At 32.0% G+C, this 19,418-nt stretch overlaps 2 protein-coding genes across 2 annotated transcripts in view; both read left to right on the top strand.

The window, feature by feature from the left end:
- Positions 1-5,278, top strand: part of LOC144835455 (uncharacterized) — a 43,607-nt gene extending 38,329 nt beyond the window's left edge. The window contains exons 4-9 of the mRNA XM_078690539.1: positions 219-347; positions 968-1,106; positions 1,473-1,487; positions 2,223-2,270; positions 2,808-2,835; positions 4,999-5,278. Of these exons, the coding sequence (XP_078546665.1) occupies positions 219-347; positions 968-1,106; positions 1,473-1,487; positions 2,223-2,270; positions 2,808-2,835; position 4,999 (360 nt within the window). The 3' untranslated portion in view covers positions 5,000-5,278. The remainder of the gene's footprint in view (positions 1-218; positions 348-967; positions 1,107-1,472; positions 1,488-2,222; positions 2,271-2,807; positions 2,836-4,998) is intronic.
- A 13,606-nt stretch (positions 5,279-18,884) lies between these two features.
- The window catches only part of LOC144835454 (uncharacterized), a 208,751-nt gene continuing 208,217 nt past the window's right edge, over positions 18,885-19,418 (top strand). Inside the window, exon 1 of the mRNA XM_078690538.1 lies at positions 18,885-19,302. Within this exon, the coding sequence (XP_078546664.1) occupies positions 19,048-19,302 (255 nt within the window). The 5' untranslated portion in view covers positions 18,885-19,047. The remainder of the gene's footprint in view (positions 19,303-19,418) is intronic.

The raw sequence follows: 19,418 nt of genomic DNA, 5'->3' as shown, positions 1-19,418 counted from the left end.
AAATAAACAAGACTGTAATAATTGTTACTAAATAATCTGGGTTTTTGTTACAAGTATTCACAAATGTATTTAACATTCATTCACTGAATCATTTTGAAAATGTTTTCTTTTTCTGTAGTTGAAAAGTTTACTATTTATGGTCAGATATTTATAATTTTATTTCCCAATCAGTTAAGCCTTGCAGGTCCTACAAATGCTAATTTGACTGTCTTTTTCAGAAAGTATTCGAAGAGAATAATACTTATGATGAGAAATCTATACAGACTCCCATGTATATAGATGTGTCATACAAGGATATGGAAATTACAGTAGAAAGTAAAGAAGAATGGAAAGTAACAACAGTCAAGGTATGATCATTTTAATATCATTAAAAAAGTAATAGTTAAAAAAAAGAAGAAACATTTAGAAAGACTGGAACACATCAATATCTAGTGGTTTTTGTAAGCAAATTAGGTGGTCATAGTATGTAATTTGTAGGAACTAGACATTTTTTAAATGGCAGTTATTTCTGCATACATGACCTTAGACCCACATCTGAACATCTTATGACCAAATTAGACGATCATACGTAGCATCTAATTTGTAAGACTAGTGGCAATTTTTTTTACCGAACAAATTGGCAGATATTAATCCAAATATGAACACACTTTATATGAGACATGTAAGTGTTGTTCTTTTGACCAAATTTATTGATCATAACATGTCAACTGTAGGACTACATTTTCAGAAAAATAGTTGAATTAGGTACATGGTTAGAAACAGCATCACAGTATAGAATCTGATTACATCGCATGATATAATTTTTAAGTTATTCCATTAGACATATCATTTAAATGAATGTGAAGTAATTATTTGATTTATTTGGCTAAGAAAAAGAAGGGATGATGAGACAAGAGTGATGTCTGGCTTGTCACTAAATGTACTATCTTACTTTTAATTTTGTAAAAGAAATAAATTGTTTTTACAGCCAAAATCTGCTAATGAAATATGGATGCCTACAACATGGAGTCTGTTTTATGTATCAAAAAATCCACTGAAAGATGAATTTAGTGCAGAGGTAGTAACACTACAAAAGCCAAACCAAAGTTACACATTACCATTTATCTGTAAGTATTATTCAACTACAGCAACAATGACTATTAAAAGTATTGTATACATGAACATATTGTATAAATGAATGAATCATCCTGGATCCATATAATAATTAAATGAGAAACTAAAAAAAAAATAGTTTACAGTCGACTAAAATTAAAAGGTCAGCATTAAAAATTATGGGGTTTTTAACAAAATGTATACGTATTTGCATTTTATTGTGTTATTGTGGGAAAATGTATTAATTTATAACATCAAGATGCTAGTAATTTCATTGTGTCTTGTATCAAGTGGTCTGGCGAACATTTCAACTTTTAGAAGTTTTGATACAGTGAATCTAAAAACTCTTTTGTAACTTGATTATGAAATTCTTTTTTTAGGGGCACTTGGAACAGGTATGTTGCATTTAATTTGTTTAGCATTTTAAAAAGTAGCAAATAGCATTTATGTTTATGATTTTTAAAAAGCAAAAAAAGTGTTGAAATTAAAAATGCCAATAGATAATGTAAAAAGAACAGCTAAATGTACGCGATTTAAATGTCTTGTATATAATTACTAGTCCCTGTCAAAGGTATAAAATGTTGGAATACTGTGAATTTTAATGTAATTAAAACATTTACATTTTTTTATATACAGAAAAATCCAAAGCATTTTCATACAATTTTTACTGTATTTTATAACTTCTTGATATAGATTGTATTAGTTTTTTTTTTAATCTAGGAGTTAATTTATTTGATTATTCATGTTACCATGTTACACTAAAAAAAATAAACGCCTCCTACGAATAAACGATAAATGATATTGTATTTTTGATTATGACTAATGTATGTATATTTTGCATAGATACACTAACGACAGTCTTATAACCGCTAATTACAAATTTTAAATAAATTTAGAAAGTAAAAATTCACATTATGTAATTTAGTACCAGCTAAGGTGAGAAAATGCTTCAAAATTATAATGAAACTACTGTTGGGAAGTAAAGAAAGAAACCTTAAGGATAGATAAATTGCATGAAGTTAAATCTACATACTGAAACAGTCTTGGAAAAAAAGGTGAAGTAGGTATTAATACATGAGGATCAAACTGCTAATTCTTGGAAATAAGCAATATATGTTTATCTTGAATAGATACATCCACTGCTGCTGCTCCTCTGGCCACAAGCTCATCAATGTCAGGTTAGTTAATTGCTAAATTCTCATTAAGTTTAAATTGCATTGGATATCAATGAGACAGGGTCAACTGAATTATTTGAAGCATTCTATTTTTGTAAGTGGCCCAGTTTGTTTTTGAAATTTGTTTTGTTTATAACTTGAACCAAAATTGAAGGAAAGGCTGTGAAATGTGTTTTAGTGCCACCTATTTAATGTTGTCAGATAATTGTCTACTATTATGATATCTTCTCTACATGTTTCATTTATAATGTCATTTCATTTTGAACTTTTGACAAGCTAACCCAATTTTTTTTTTTCGAGCTTCAGAGTATATTTAGCTGTAAGGAGATTCTGTAATATAATTACCTTGTCTGTGGTTTTTGGAATAATAATTATTCCCTATGCAGCACTATGCATTTTGATCTGATTGCTGGAAAGTTATGGTGTTTTAGAAATTTATATTCATAGACATATTCAAACAATGATTATCAACAACTATGATAATTATGCTAATTATGCTAAATTTATATCATAATTTTGGAAACTTGTCTTGTCATTTAGATTTGTTGGAGGATTTCAATGTACAATATATAGCATCTGAACAGTGTATTGAATCAATTGTGATACTGTACTCTTGATTATGACTAATATATATCTGTTTTTTGTATAGATAAACAGACTGCTGCTCCTCTGGCTACAAGCTCATTACGAACAGGTTAGTTGATTATCATTAGATCATTGGATAGGGTAGTGTTACAACCACTAATGTAGAAAATATTAGCTAATGTTGAAATGGCAATAGCTAAATGTAGAAATAACAAATTGCTCATATGTAATTAGTACCAGCTAAGGTGAGAAAATGCTTCACAACTATGATTAAACTACTGTTGGGAACTACATCAAGAAACCTGAAGGATAGATACATTATGTAAAGTTAAATGTAATATAAAGTTGGTAATACATAAGTATAAAAACTAAGGAGATTCTGTATTAATCACTTTCAACTACCATGTCTGTGTTTTGGGGATATTAATTATTCCCTATGCAGCAATATAAATTTTGATCTCATTTCTGGAAAGTTATGGTGTTTTAGGAATTCATACATACAGACATATTCAAACAATGATTTTCAACAACTATTATAATTATGCTAATTATCCTAAATTTATATCATAATTTTGGAAACTTGTCTTCAACCATTTAGATTTGTCAGAGGATAATTTCAATCAGTTGATTGCAGACTTTGCAAAATGGTTTGATGATCGTGGTCTCCTTAAAAGGCTACAAGTTCTGTGCATAGAAATAGTAGATGACATCGAAGAGTTGAAAAGGGTTGCCAGTACAATCAACCTGTTAGCTCTTTTAACTGCAAATGGACAATTGAGTCTAACAAATCTTTCTGTCCTGTATGATGCAATAAAAGTAACAGAACAATTCGGCTTTCAGTCAGTAATTAATGAAAAGCTACCTGCTTTAAAAAATATCAAGAAGCGTAAGGTAGCATCATTTTCACCACGCACAAGAGAGATTTTTAATCTTGGAAAAAGTCTTAGTGATTCAGAGATAAAAAATCTTGATGGACGATACAACTTCCCTGTCCTTAAGAAGTATACAGACAGCTGGAGTTTGATTTTGGACTTTGAAACCCGTGGGTTGCTGAATGAGGACAAAATAGAAGAGGTTAAGAAGGTGTTAAAAAGATCAAATGGAGGTGACGTTTAAATTTCACCATTGGTGCAAATGATATATAAACAATGAACTGTAATAATACAAATAATAATGAAACTATTGGGGAATACTTTACTTACCTGTCCTAATACAGCTTATGAGCTTTAAAGCCACTCATTTAATGAATGGTTTTTCACATCAAAGTTTTCTGTCCGATTATAAAATGAATATCATGACAAAAAGTATAACTTTCATAAGTCTTAACCATTTTTTGCAAACCATATCTCTATGTTTTTGTAGCCTCTTTATCTACCCGCTAGACTAGACTCATTAATGTACAATATATAGCATACGATGGATCATATAGATATGGAAGGCAACAAACAACTGACATAGACCATTTTAAATCTCTGTGTTTTTGTAGCCTCTTTATCTACCCACTAGACTAGACTCATTAATGTACAATAGATAGCATACGATGGATCATATAGATATGGAAGGCAACAAACAACTGACATAGACCATTTTAAATCTCTATGTTTTTGTAACCTCTTTATCTATCCACTAGACTAGACTCATTAATGTACAATATATAGCATCTGATAGATTATATAGATATGGAAGGCAACAAACAACTGACATAGACCATTTTAAATCTCTATGTTTTTGTAACCTCTTTATCTATCCACTAGACTAGACTCATTAATGTACAATAGATAGCATCTGATAGATCATATAGATATGGAAGGCAAAAAACAACTGACATAGACCATTTTAAATCTCTATGTTTTTGTAGCCTCTTTATCTACCCACTAGTCTAGACTCATTAATGTACAATATATAGCATATGATGGATCATATAGATATGGAAGGCAACAAACAACTGACATAGACCATTTTAAATCTCTATGTTTTTGTAGCCTCTTTATCTATCCACTAGACTAGACTCATTAATGTACAATAGATAGCATATGATGGATCATGTAGATATGGAAGGCAACAAACAACTGACATAGACCATTTTAAATCTCTATGTTTTTGTAGCTTCTTTATCTACCCACTAGACTAGACTCATTGTACAATAGATAGCATGTGATGGATCATGTAGATATGGAAGGCAACAAACAACTGACATAGACTATTTTAAATCTTTATGTTTTTGTAGCCTCTTTATCTAACCACTAGAGTAGACTCATTATTGTACAATATATAGCATCTGATGCATCATATAGATATGGAAGGCAACACACATCTCACATAGACCATTTTAAATCTCTATGTTTTTGTAGCCTCTTTATCTACCCACTAGAGTAGACTCATTAATGTACAATAGATAGCATATGATGGATCATGTAGATATGGAAGGCAACAAATAACTGACATAGACCATTTTAAATCTTTATGTTTTTGTAGCCTCTTTATCTACCCACTAGAGTAGACTCTTTAATGTACAATATATAGCATCTGATGCATCATATAGATATGGAAGGCAACAAACAACTGACATAGACCATTTTAAATCTCTATGTTTTTGTAGCCTCTTTATCTACCCACTAGACTAGTTTAAAAATGTGTATTTAATGAATTGTATTCTTGATTATGACTAATTTATTGATTAATATATTTTGCATAGATACACCCACTGCTACTCCTCTCTCTACAAACTCATTAGCGACAGGTCAGTTACATTAGATCATTACAGGGGGCAATGTTACAACCACTAATGTAGAAAATATTAGCAACATCTAAATATAGAAATTCTTAGAAATAACCAATAGGCCTACATGTTTATCTTTATCATTAGAGAGGACAGTGTTGCTAATGTAGTACCTATCTATAATTAAACTACTGTCGCCAGCTAGGAAAAAATTAATAAAGATATCATATCATTTATCATTTATTTCACCATAAACAAATACAAATATGAAAACAGAAAAAAAGTAAATAAATGATTAAGCAGGATTACCTAAATATCAGTCAAGTAGATATCCACAAAGAAATACTTATCATGCAAGTTTTTACTGTGTTAAAAACAAACACGCAGACAAATAAACCAATGTGATCGCATAACCTCCTTGGCAAAGGTAATAATGTATTTTGAACAAAATATATTCTACCACTTTAATCTTTTTTGTTTCTATTATAATATATAAGATAGTCAGTATGATGTGATATATAACATATACTTTTACTATAACTAGCATATCTTTTTTGTTTTTATTAGCTTCCATTTGGAACCCAACAGTCAAATACCTTGTGTTAATTTTGATTTCAATAATGATAGCAGTGATAATCAGCTTCTGCTTTAACATATAGATTGGAGACAAGATTAATTACAAAGGTAGAAATTGGTTTTCAAGTAATCATAAATAAAAATGAAGAAAATACAAAGTAACTTGTGATTACACAAGCATTTTGCACTTTAAACATTCAGAGCTTCTGATTTATCATTGCACCAGAGTTATCCAAAATATTTCCATTTTGGGAGATGAGTGTTTGGTCATGAGGTATGTAATAGCAGAGTAATGAGTGATTGGTCATGAGGTATGTAATAGCAGAGTAATGAGTGATTGGTCATGAGGTATGTAATAGCAGAGTAATGAGTGATTGGTCATGAGGTATGTAATAGCAGAGTAATGAGTGATTGGTCATGAGGTATGTAATAGCAGAGTAATGAGTGATAGGTCATGAGGTATGTAATAACAGAGTAATGAGTGATTGGTCATGAGGTATGTAATAGCAGAGTAATGAGTGATTGGTCATGAGGTATGTAATAGCAGAGTAATGAGTGATTGGTCATGAGGTATGTAATAGCAGAGTAATGAGTGATTGGTCATGAGGTATGTAATAGCAGAGTAATGAGTGATTGGTCATGAGGTATGTAATAGCAGAGTAATGAGTGATTGGTCATGAGGTATGTAATAGCAGAGTAATGAGTGATTGGTCATGAGGTATGTAATAGCAGAGTAATGAGTGATTGGTCATGAGGTATGTAATAGCAGAGTAATGAGTGATTGGTCATGAGGTATGTAATAGCAGAGTAATGAGTGATAGGTCATGAGGTAGGTAATAGCAGAGTAATGAGTGATTGGTCATGAGGTATGTAATAGCAGAGTAATGAGTGATTGGTCATGAGGTATGTAATAGCAGAGTAATGAGTGATTGGTCATGAGGTATGTAATAGCAGAGTAATGAGTGATTGGTCATGAGGTATGTAATAGCAGAGTAATGAGTGATTGGTCATGAGGTATGTAATAGCAGAGTAATGAGTGATTGGTCATGAGGTATGTAATAGCAGAGTAATGAGTGATTGGTCATGAGGTATGTAATAGCAGAGTAATCAGTGATTGGTCATGAGGTATGTAATAGCAGAGTAATGAGTGATTGGTCATGAGGTATGTAATAGCAGAGTAATGAGTGATTGGTCATGAGGTATGTAATAGCAGAGTAATGAGTGATTGGTCATGAGGTATGTAATAGCAGAGTAATGAGTGATTGGTCATGAGGTATGTAATAGCAGAGTAATGAGTGATAGGTCATGAGGTATGTAATAGCAGAGTAATGAGTGATTGGTCATGAGGTATGTAATAGCAGAGTAATGAATGATTACAGAGGCTGAGCACAGTTGTTAATGAGTGATTGGTCATGAGGTCTGTAATAGCAGAGTAATGAATGATTACAGAGGCTGAACACAGTTGTTAATGAGTGATTGGTCATGAGGTCTGTAATAGCAGAGTAATGAATGATTACAGAGGCTGAGCACAGTTTTTAATGAGTGATTGGTTATGAGGTTTGTAATAGCAGAGTAATGAATGATTTCAGAGGCTGAGCACAGTTTTTAATGAGTGATTGGTTATGAGGTATGTAATAGCAGAGTAATGAATGATTTCAGAGGCTGAGCACAGTTTTTAATGAGTGATTGGTCATGATGTCTGTAATAGCAGAGTAATGAATGATTGGTCATGAGGTCTGTAATAGCAGAGTAATGAATGATTGGTCATGAGGTATGTAATAGCAGAGTAATGAGTGATTGGTCATGAGGTCTGTAATAGCAGAGTAATGAGTGATTGGTCATGAGGTCTGTAATAGCAGAGTAATGAATGATTACAGAGGCTGAGCACAGTTGTTAATGAGTGATTGGTTATGAGGTCTGTAATAGCAGAGTAATGAATGATTGGTCATGAGGTATGTAATAGCAGAGTAATGAATGATTGGTCATGAGGTATGTAATAACAGAGTAATGAGTGATTGGTCATGAGGTCTGTAATAGCAGAGTAATGAGTGATTGGTCATGAGGTCTGTAATAGCAGAGTAATGAATGATTACAGAGGCTGAGCACAGTTGTTAATGAGTGATTGGTTATGAGGTCTGTAATAGCAGAGTAATGAATGATTGGTCATGAGGTATGTAATAGCAGAGTAATGAATAATTACAGGGGCTGAGCACAGTTGTTAATGAGTGATTGGTCATAAGGTCTGTAATAGCAGAGTAATGAATGATTTCAGAGGCTGAACACAGTTGTTAATGAGTGATTGGTCCTGAGGTCTGTAATAGCAGAGTAATGAATGATTTCAGAGACTGAACACAGTTGTTAATGAGTGATTGGTCATGAGGTCTGTAATAGCAGAGTAATGAATGATTTCAGAGGCTGAGCACAGTTTTTAATGAGTGATTGGTCATGAGGTCTGTAATAGCAGAGTAATGAATGATTTCAGAGGCTGAGCACAGTTTTTAATGAGTGATTGGTCATGTCATGAGGTCTGTAATAGCAGAGTAATGAATGATTTCAGAGGCTGAGCACAGTTTTTAATGAGTGTTTGGTCATGTCATGAGGTCTGTAATAGCAGAGTAATGAATGATTTCAGAGGCTGAGCACAGTTGTTAATGAGTGATTGGTCATGAGGTCTGTAATAGCAGAGTAATGAATGATTACAGGGGCTGAGCACAGTTTTTAATGAGTGATTGGTCATGAGGTCTGTAATAGCAGAGTAATGAATGATTTCAGAGGCTGAGCACAGTTTTTAATGAGTGATTGGTCATGAGGTCTGTAATAGCAGAGTAATGAATGATTTCAGAGGCAGAGCACAGTTTTTAATGAGTGATTGGTCATGATGTCTGTAATAGCAGAGTAATGAATGATTTCAGAGGCTGAGCACAGTTGTTAATGAGTGATTGGTCATGAGGTCTGTAATAGCAGAGTAATGAATGATTACAGAGGCTGAGCACAGTTTTTAATGAGTGATTGGTCATGAGGTCTGTAATAGCAGAGTAATGAATGATTTCAGAGGCTGAGCACAGTTGTTAATGAGTGATTGGTCATGAGGTCTGTAATAGCAGAGTAATGAATGATTTCAGAGGCAGAGCACAGTTGTTAATGAGTGATTGGTCATGAGGTATGTAATAGCAGAGTAATGAATGATTACAGAGGCTGAGCACAGTTTTTAATGAGTGATTGGTCATGAGGTCTGTAATAGCAGAGTAATGAATGATTACAGGGGCTGAGCACAGTTGTTAATGAGTGATTGGTCATGAGGTCTGTAATAGCAGAGTAATGAATGATTACAGGGGCTGAGCACAGTTGTTAATGATTCTGAATTAAAGACATATTTTTTTGCAGATGTAAGAACAAGATAATTGATGAAGCTAGCAACAATTCTAGGCAATGAATGGGAACAACTGGCTGTCTTCCTTGGGTTCACTAAGGCAGAGCTTGATGACTTTAAATATGGCAATCATAACATGCTAGGAGCAATATTCAGCATGCTACAAGACAAGAAGGCAGGCACTAGCAAGTCATAGAATATACAACTCACTAGCACTTAGATGAAGTCGAAAGTAAGCTATAAACAGTGTTGTTCAATCTAGAAACTGCTAATCATTTTTTGCCCTAATCATCAGCATCCTTTCCAATTTGTTAGAAATAAATTTTGTTATAATAGGTTTTACTTTTCGTTAGAGAGTCTATAAACAACTATTTTGTTTTTCAATAAATAGTTATATTGTGTTTAGGTAATAGAAAAAATGTATTTTGACATCCATCCAACCTGGGGTAATCCCACATCCAACCTGGGGTAATCCCACATCCAACCTGGGGTAATCCCACATCCAACCTGGGGTAGTCCCACATCCAACTCTTCACATAATAATAAAATGTTATTTCTATTTCCTACAGTAAATTTAATATCAATGTATTCTCAAGTATGTAAGAATTAAGAGAATATCTTTTTTTTTAAGATGAAGTATCTAAAGAATTAATGGAAGTTACTTGCTAGGAGCAATATTCAGTATGCTGGATGCATGGTACAGGAAGTTGTCAGGTACTATGATGTCACATCTCATTGAAGCCCTTGAACAAGCTAACAGAAATGACTTGGCAGATGAAGTTAAATGCAGCCTATGAAAACAATGATTGTTTGAACTTGAATGTCACTGCCTACAACCAGCAGTATCAGCAGCATCACTGCCATTTAAATAATGTTGATGTGTGCATTTATCTATTGTGTATATTAAAATTAAATGTAATTTACCAAGGCATTGATTGGTGTTCTTGGTTGTATTCTAACCTTCCAATTCATTTGTATTGTTTACAATAACTCAACAGTCTCACAATAGATTGTAAATCAATTAATGTAATTCACCAAGACATTGATTGGTCTTCTTGGTTGTATTCTAACCTTCCAGTTCATTTGTATTGTTTACAATAACTCAACAGTCTCACAATAGATTGTAAATCAATTAATGTAATTTACCAAGGCATTGATTGGTCTTCTTAGTTGTATTCTAATCTTTCAGTTCATTTGTATTGTTTACAATAACTCAACTGTCTCACAATAGATTGTAAATCAATTAATGTAATTTACCAAGGCATTGATTGGTCTTCTTTGTTGTATTCTAACCTTCCAGTTCATTTGTATTGTTTACAATAACTCAACAGTCTCACAATAGATTGTAAATCAATTAATGTAATTTACCAAGGCATTGATTGGTCTTCTTGGTTGTATTCTAACCTTCCAGCTCATTTGTATTGTTTGTAATAACTCAACAGTCTCACAATAGATTGTAAATCAATTAATGTAATTTACCAAGGCATTGATTGGTCTTCTTGGTTGTATTCTAACTTTTCAATTCATTTGTATTGTTTACAATAACTGAACAGTCTCACAATAGATTGTAAATCAATTAATGTAATTTACCAAGGCATTGATTGGTCTTCTTGGTTGTATTCTAACTTTTCAATTCATTTGTATTGTTTACAATAACTCAACAGTCTCACAATAGATTGTAAATCAATTAAATGTCATTTACCAAGGCATTGATTGGTCTTCTTGGTTGTATTCTAACCTTCCAGCTCATTTGTATTGTTTGCAATAACTCAACAGTCTCACAATAGATTGTAAATCAATTAATGTAATTTACCAAGGTATTGATTGGTCTTCTTGGTTGTATTCTAACCTTCCAGCTCATTTGTATTGTTTACAATAACTCAACAGTCTCACATTAGATTGTAAATCAATTAATGTAATTTACCAAGGCATTGATTGGTGTTCTTGGTTGTATTCTAACCTTCCAGCTCATTATATGCTAGTATAATGAAAACAAATACACAGTTGTGTGCACAATTTAAAAGTTAAATATGAGCACCTGCAATACCATAAGTTACAATTTACAACGTTCATATGAAATCGTTAAAATATTGGTATGTTGCAACTTGAATTGGATAAATCATATCAACAATTATGGCGGCAGTACATAACCACATTGATGGATTGGAAGTTGAAGGATTTTTAGATTTACAGTTGCAACCAATGAAACTGTGTACAACAGTATGTTTGTTAATACCATTTGTTTTGTATATCCTTGTCCTTTATTATTAGTTGCAACCAATCAAACTGTGTACAACAGTATGTTTGTAAATACCATTTGTTTTGTATATCCTTGTTGTCCTTTATTATTAGTTGCAACCAATCAAACTGTGTACAACAGTATGTTTGTAAATACCATTTGTTTTGTATATCCTTGTTGTCCTTTATTTTTAGTTGCAACCAATCAAACTGTGTACAACAGTATGTTTGTAAATACCATTTGTTTTGTATATCCTTGTTGTCCTTTATTATTAGTTGCAACCAATCAAACTGTGTACAACAGTATGTTTGTAAATACCATTTGTTTTGTATATCCTTGTTGTCCTTTATTTTTAGTTGCAACCAATCAAACTGTACAACAGTATGTTTGTAAATACCATTTGTTTTGTATATCCTTGTTGTCCTTTATTATATAGTATAATACAAAATATGTGCATTTCCAGTTTCAAACTTATTAACATTCACTTGGAAACAGAATAATGTATACATTATAAAGTGTCGATCATATAATCATAATTAAGAATAAATGTTAGTTACAATAAGAATATTCTGCAATTTAACGCCACTTTGTAAACTTTTTTTTATAATTTAATTTTTTCACTGCCATATAATTAAGTTTAGTTTTTAGATGTTTTACTTTTTTTTTCTGAATGAAGAAACCTTTATATGCTAGTCTTTAGATGTGTATGGTGTTAACCAAATTAACCAAATGTCTTTCTATGTATAAATTTAATAATCAGCAATTTTTCAAATTATTTTGTTAAAGCTAACTACTTTTCATAACTATGATACCAGTTATTCCGATATTTACTGTTCAATTCAATTTCGTAACCGATATATGGCTAGAAATACCATTCAAAGGCATGGTCCAATCTAATGGATGGTATATTGATGCTTCTATACAACATTCTTATCTGTTAATACATTCAAATACAGTACTATTCAAAGGCATAGTCCAATCTAATGGATGGTATTGATGCTTCTACACAACATTCTTATCTGTTAATACATTCAAATACAGTAATATTCAAAGGCATAGTCCAATCTAATGGATGGTATTGATGCTTCTATACAACATTCTTATCTGTTAATACATTCAAATACAGTACTATTCAAAGGCCTAGTCCAATCTAATGGATGGTATTGATGCTTTTATACAACATTCTTATCTGTTATATAATCTGTCAACATTTTTGTTTTAGTATTTTATGCTTTTAATTTAATTATGTTTTTAGACATATAGTACATATCATGTTTTTAATTGTTACCGTCTTTTCTTATTTCTATTTAAGATTGCCAAACTTTGTACGGGCTTTGCTATTTTTTGGTCATTCTTTCCGTTTAAATATATGTCGGGATTCTATTGTGATACATCTAGTGAATCACACAAATCGATTGGTTACCCTCTCATTATGCCCAGTCTCAGCTGAAATGTGTCCTAGTATTCACAACCCTTATATATATATATTCTAAAAAAGAGAGATGGACAAAATAAACTGAAACAAAACAATTATTAAATCAAAAGAAAGTAAATCATGCAAACTAGATTGAAAATGAAAGCCATTTATTCTACGATTGTACAACAGCTAATATGTTATGAGACCATATTATATAGGAATCAGTTGTTAATATATTATGATACCATATTATATAGGAATCAGTTGTTAATATATTATGATACCATATTATATAGGAATCAGTTGTTAATATATTATGATACCATATTATATAGGAATCAGTTGTTAATATATTATGATACCATATTATATAGGAATCAGTTGTTAATATATTATGATACCATATTATATAGGAATCAGTTGTTAATATTTTATGATACCATATTATATAGGAATCAGTTTATAAAATGTAGTGTTAACTATCTGTCGGTTATTTTGTACTCCAAAGCAGATGTATTTTGTGATGTAGTTAAATATCTATGGACGTTTTATTACGAAAGGAAAATTATAAAACACATTTTAAATATTCATTACAATTTGTTTTATGTACCCAAAAATCCGGGCGATTTCCGCTAAACGGCACGAAATCACCGAAAAACAGCTATTTTTTGAAAGTTTTTTCAATGTAACTTTGTTATTAATTGACCGATTTTTATGGCTGTTTCGACATTGTAATGCCTAATTAAGTACCTACAATGTCATGTTTTTTTTAATTTAAAAAAACTTAAAACGTCGTCGGCATTGATTTTTAAAGTTAGACGATTTGAAAATTGCCCTGTGTTAAAGAATAGGCTTGTTTTTCAAATTTGTTGAGATCTTTACAAAAACGTTCATAACGTTTGACCTAGTTATCCAATGATATTGGCTGTTCCACCATGCAAAAGCTAATCAATCAAGCTTTCTAATGACCTAAATTAAAATTTGATTGGTTCAGATACTTCGTCGGCACAGCCCCTTTTTTGAAGCAGTGTTTTAGTTTGTCAGTGACCGGCTAGTGTTAAAGGATAGGCAAACATTTTCGAAGTCGACAAAGCTTTCCTTAACAGTCAGAACGTAACGTTAAAACTAAAATTACAGTTGCTGAAAAACTACTTATCCAAAACGCTTAATTTTTCCACGAAAGTTAAGAGTTATTATCCCTTATTTGTAATATGTAAATATATTTAAGATTAGGGTACAGGATTTTTTACATAAATAGTTTTAAAACACTTGGTTTATTTGAAAACCACCAGCGTGGTTTTGCCGTATTGGCGGACTCGTCCATTCTACTAATAGGACAAGGATTGTAGCACATATAAAACTTTGAATTTGACCTATGTGGTTTCCATTTCTGTTTTCTAATGTAAAATTAATATTATATTATTAGTATCTCTGTAATATATTATATATTCATATTGTACTAGTTAGCATCTACATACTGTTATACTGCACTTTGTTTTGATGATTTTTCAACACAGGGAGTTGGTATACCCTTAGTTCTACTAAAATTATTATTACTTTTATTTGTTTGTGCAATATTTGAAGATTGCTATAAAAATAGAAATAATTTAAATATAATATATTTAACAGATTAAGTGTACGCACTATGCCTATGGAACAGATTACCTATTGGGCGTAGTTCAGTATGACACATCTGATGTTCTATTATTACCTTCTGTATCAGCCTCCGCCCTTTTGTGATTTTTTTCTATACAATACTTATTGTTAATGTACCATAGTTATTTTAAGGGGAATAGTCTCCTAATAAATAGTTCTTAACACTCTAACATTGTTCTTTTGTACCTATTGTATTGCTTTGTTTTCTTGTATTAAAAACTTGTGTTAACTGTCTGAAAGTTACCTCCTAGCAAAGTGGGACGACCCAACATGGTTCATTAACCACCACTGTATTAGGGAGCAGATTGAGATCAACTGATAAGAACCCAACGCACTAAAATTAAATAGGCCAAAAAAACAAAACAAATTGTAATGTTTATATCACTATTTTGAATTTGAAGTATCTAATTTACAGTACTAAATTGTTTATATTTGTATGATAAAATAATTATAAATGAATAAAAGCGGGATGATAATTCCATGAAATATTTTTGAATACCGTGATAATAATTTGTATATTTTGAGCTTAATTCATTTTAAATCTGTGTCGTTGTAAGAAGAGAACACCTCAAGTATTGCATCCGCGTCTCTTTGGTTGCCGTTTAAATATCACGTCATCGTTCATCATCATTGCCGTTCGTGTTCATTATCATTGTCACTATCGTCATTATTATCAAATCATTATTCGTCACCATCATTCGAAACTGTATATTAAAATATAACGGATTCTTTCGGAATTCTGTGGGTCACCTCATTAGTGCAATGTGTACTAATGCGTGTCTTTAAATTTTCTCTAGACTTAAAAAGTACGTAATTAAATGCACCGTGCAGGAATCAGTAACTTCCAGAAAGAGATCCAAATACTTTGAGGAACTGTAAGCACGCCGAAAAGAAACTTTTTTGCTATTTATCATAGCGTTTATTATTTGATGAGGTGGAAGATTGGGCGTTGATTTCAAACGATGTTTTATGGAGGACGCGGGGCGTCATTCAAACCGGGCGTTTATTCGAATAAATACGGTAGGTTATTTTGTAGTTTTAATAAGTTAATCACTTCCGTCAAAAAACGACAAATGACAAAATAAAATGGTTAAATTCTACCAAAAACCCATTGGCTTGCAGCAATTTGACTATTTTTAAACTTACAGTTTTTCAGGTAAATTTATTTTTTGTCAAAATGGATAACTATAATGTGACATTTAAATGGCATCTGTATTTAACGTGGCCAAAATAATTACATTTCGATGATTAGGCCTATGTTGACACCTTAAATAATGAAAAAAATAATTTTGCGATATTAATTTGATTAAAAATCATGATTAGGATGTAACATTGAACAAAATTAAAAAAAACGTAATAAAAAACTTAAATACGAAACGATTTGGGAAGACACCTTAGCTTATGGTCATAAAAGATATATCTGATTATTTGATGATAAATAGATGATTTAATTGATGATGTATGAATTATTTGATCATAGTCATTCCAAATTACGCGTCTTTTAGTAATTAGTTAATAGATTACAATGATTAAGACACTTGATGATCGATTGATGATATGAACAGGGGCACATCCCTACCGATAGGTCTGCAATATTTATTACATAGTATATCCTGACTTGCAGTGATCTCAACCATGATCCTGTTTTAGATTGATTTTTTTTTAATTAGATAAATTTGTATTATGGGTATTACGCCTACTTTTTTAATTTGATTAACATTACGTCATTTCAGTAATTTCCCAGGTACGTATTTTTAAGATTCCAGGTCATCCCTTTAAGTAGTGGTAGTCGTCGGCAGAGGTCGTAGGACACGTGTACGTGTGGGCACAAAAAAGTTTTCAGGAGCCATGACTGTTGACATATTTTGAACTTTAGTTACCGGTAATAATTTATTACATATTTTATGGTGGTAAAGTAAAGCATAGTAACTGTTGTTCACAGGATAACAATAGGCCATTCCAATACAGGGGCCTGAGCCTATTAATAATTATTAAGCTAGCAAGACAAGAATGAGTTTAGCCTTATAGTAGGCTGTGTAGTAAGTAAGTATGTAGGCTAAAGTTAAGCCCCCGATCCGCCCTCACTAGGGCCTAGCTAGCTAGCTAGCTGAGATTTAGGTACTACCTGTCTTTCTTACTGTAACAGCAGTATATCACAGCAGTTTTCCGACTGGCGAGGTATGCAAAAAGACTTTTAATTTTAAATTTTAAGATTGAATACCTACAACTTAAGGAATAAATCCGTTAAATATCTCAGTAGCAAAAGTGATACATAACATTAGTCTATGACCCCATTTACACTTCAGCTTTTAGCGAGCCCGAGGCCGGCTCCGAGCCAAAAGTGCACAAGTGTAAACACTCTGGGACCAACCGAGCCGGCCTCGAGCCGGCTCAATTTTGAGCCTAGTCTAGAGTAGGCTTCGGGCCGGCAATTGCGGGCTTCGGGCCGGCACTTTGTATAGTGTAAACACTCGCGGTCATAAAATGAACGTTCTATACTATACTATACTATAGTTTAAAGTTTACGAAAATTATTGCTGATGAACGGGAATTCTTTATTGAAATTAAATTGGTGAAGATGTATACGGCTTTTTCACGAAACGGAAGACATCTTCGATCGATGACAAACAATGCCGTGCAACGAAGCGTAACCAATAGAAATAACATAGCGTTTTCAGGGGATTTCAGGCTGGCTAAGAAATCGTCGATGAAGTGTAAATGGGGTCTATTACTATACAGTGTGTGCCGCAATTGTTTTGATGTAAACCACTGATGGAAGGTATCCCATCCTCAAAGTCCCATTCCCTAAGTGTTTTGATATTAACAAGTTTAAAAACATGAAACCAGGTCATTCCTTGTCTTATATGTACGTTCTATTGTAATACGATAAAAAGAGGAAAACAATGCAGTACTAAATTTATCTGAATCGGCTATTTTTCACATTTTTAACCGTTTAAAGACAAAACAAGTTATCGCAATAGGATAAGATGAATGTAATTTGTGACCTTATTAAATTAGATCTAAAAAACATAAGGAATGGGGCTTTAAACAGACTTCCTCCATGATTGTATTCCCTGAGTGGGGTAAATGTGCACCAGTATTCATAAACGAATGACTCCATTGAATATACCACTACACCATGAAAAGTCTTACAGTCCAGGTTGATTAGATTGCTGTAAAAGCTAAACCATTGTATAACCCACTATACAACAAGATTATACATGGTTTTGCAAACATTTTTTTCTCAGATTTATTTTTAACTCCAAAATTCTTCCAGTCAAGTTGTAAAGCTTGGTTTAATACCTTTAGCAGAGCATCATTTCTTACATTCGTATCAGAGAGGTATTTTTTTATCATGAACACATTCTCTACCTTACCAAATTGTTCCAAGCCCAACACACAACATTTTTAAAGGAACGATTGACACATATAATTTATGAGAGTTGTCAGCCTAGATAAGTACTTACTTCATTTAAGGTAAAGATTAATAAGATAATAAATTACTAACTTCTATCATAATTAATTATGGAAAACTACAGGGATATTGTAAATTAGAAATGTAAAAGTATAAATATATCCACTATGATGTAACACATACACATATATCAGGCACACACTGCAGAATAAGAGTAATTTTCAGAATTGAATCATAGTAACTAATAGGTCTAGATAGTAGAGTATCCGCCCTCTATTGATCTTGTATTCGCCCGCATCATGGTTTTTCAAGATTAAACAAACTTTTCAAAAAACCTCCTGTTGAAATACTGACTGTTCTATTTAACTCAGTTCAACCTTATTTTAACAATAGTCAATCTTTCAATTCATGATTCATTTCTCACCACAACTCAAACATTCATTATTTGCATACTAATAAATTGCATTAGTGCCAAGCCATAATAACATTAATTTCCATAGACAGCTGCCAATACTGTAAACTATTTTATTTTGCAGGTTCCTAAACTGGGCAGCAGTGCCTCTTGTGGTTGTTACCTTGCCACAAAAGGCAGAAATAGCAAAGCATTGAAGAAGACTGCTCATAAAAGGAAAAACAGGAAATGTCAGACAACATAGTATGGTATGTTTTTGCTATAGGCCTACAGTATAGCAATGATTTTCTATTGAAACTTGTTTAAATGATACTTGTATGATTGATATTATGTCTATTAACAACTTCTTGTGTTTTGTACTACAATTCCAAAGGAAATCAGAGTTTTGTAAATGAATTGTAAGAATTCTAAAGTGAAATTCAATAGAATACTTGTGTATTGTGCTTCTATATTTAATAAGTGCATAGACCGTGGACACGTTTTTGTGATATCAAAGTCAGGTACTATTCATTGTGAATACTATATAATAGAAATATACTCTAAAGAGTTAGACAGTTGGTGCTATGAATTGATTGAATTCAGACAACTAGAAAGTCAGTCAAGTTATTGTGAATTACCAGATTATTCCAGTTTAGTCAATAATAATGTAAGTTTGCAATGTAGATGTGAAGTACAGTAAGAAATACAGTATATTGCTAGTTTTTTAGATCAATTTTATAAATTTGATTTATATTATTTTATAATTTTGATTATTAAGAGTTT

The sequence above is a fragment of the Antedon bifida genome, chromosome 2 (assembly GCF_963402885.1).
Source record: "Antedon bifida chromosome 2, ecAntBifi1.1, whole genome shotgun sequence".
NCBI lineage: Eukaryota > Metazoa > Echinodermata > Crinoidea > Comatulida > Antedonidae > Antedon > Antedon bifida.
This window is presented reverse-complemented; position numbering and strand designations above follow the sequence as displayed.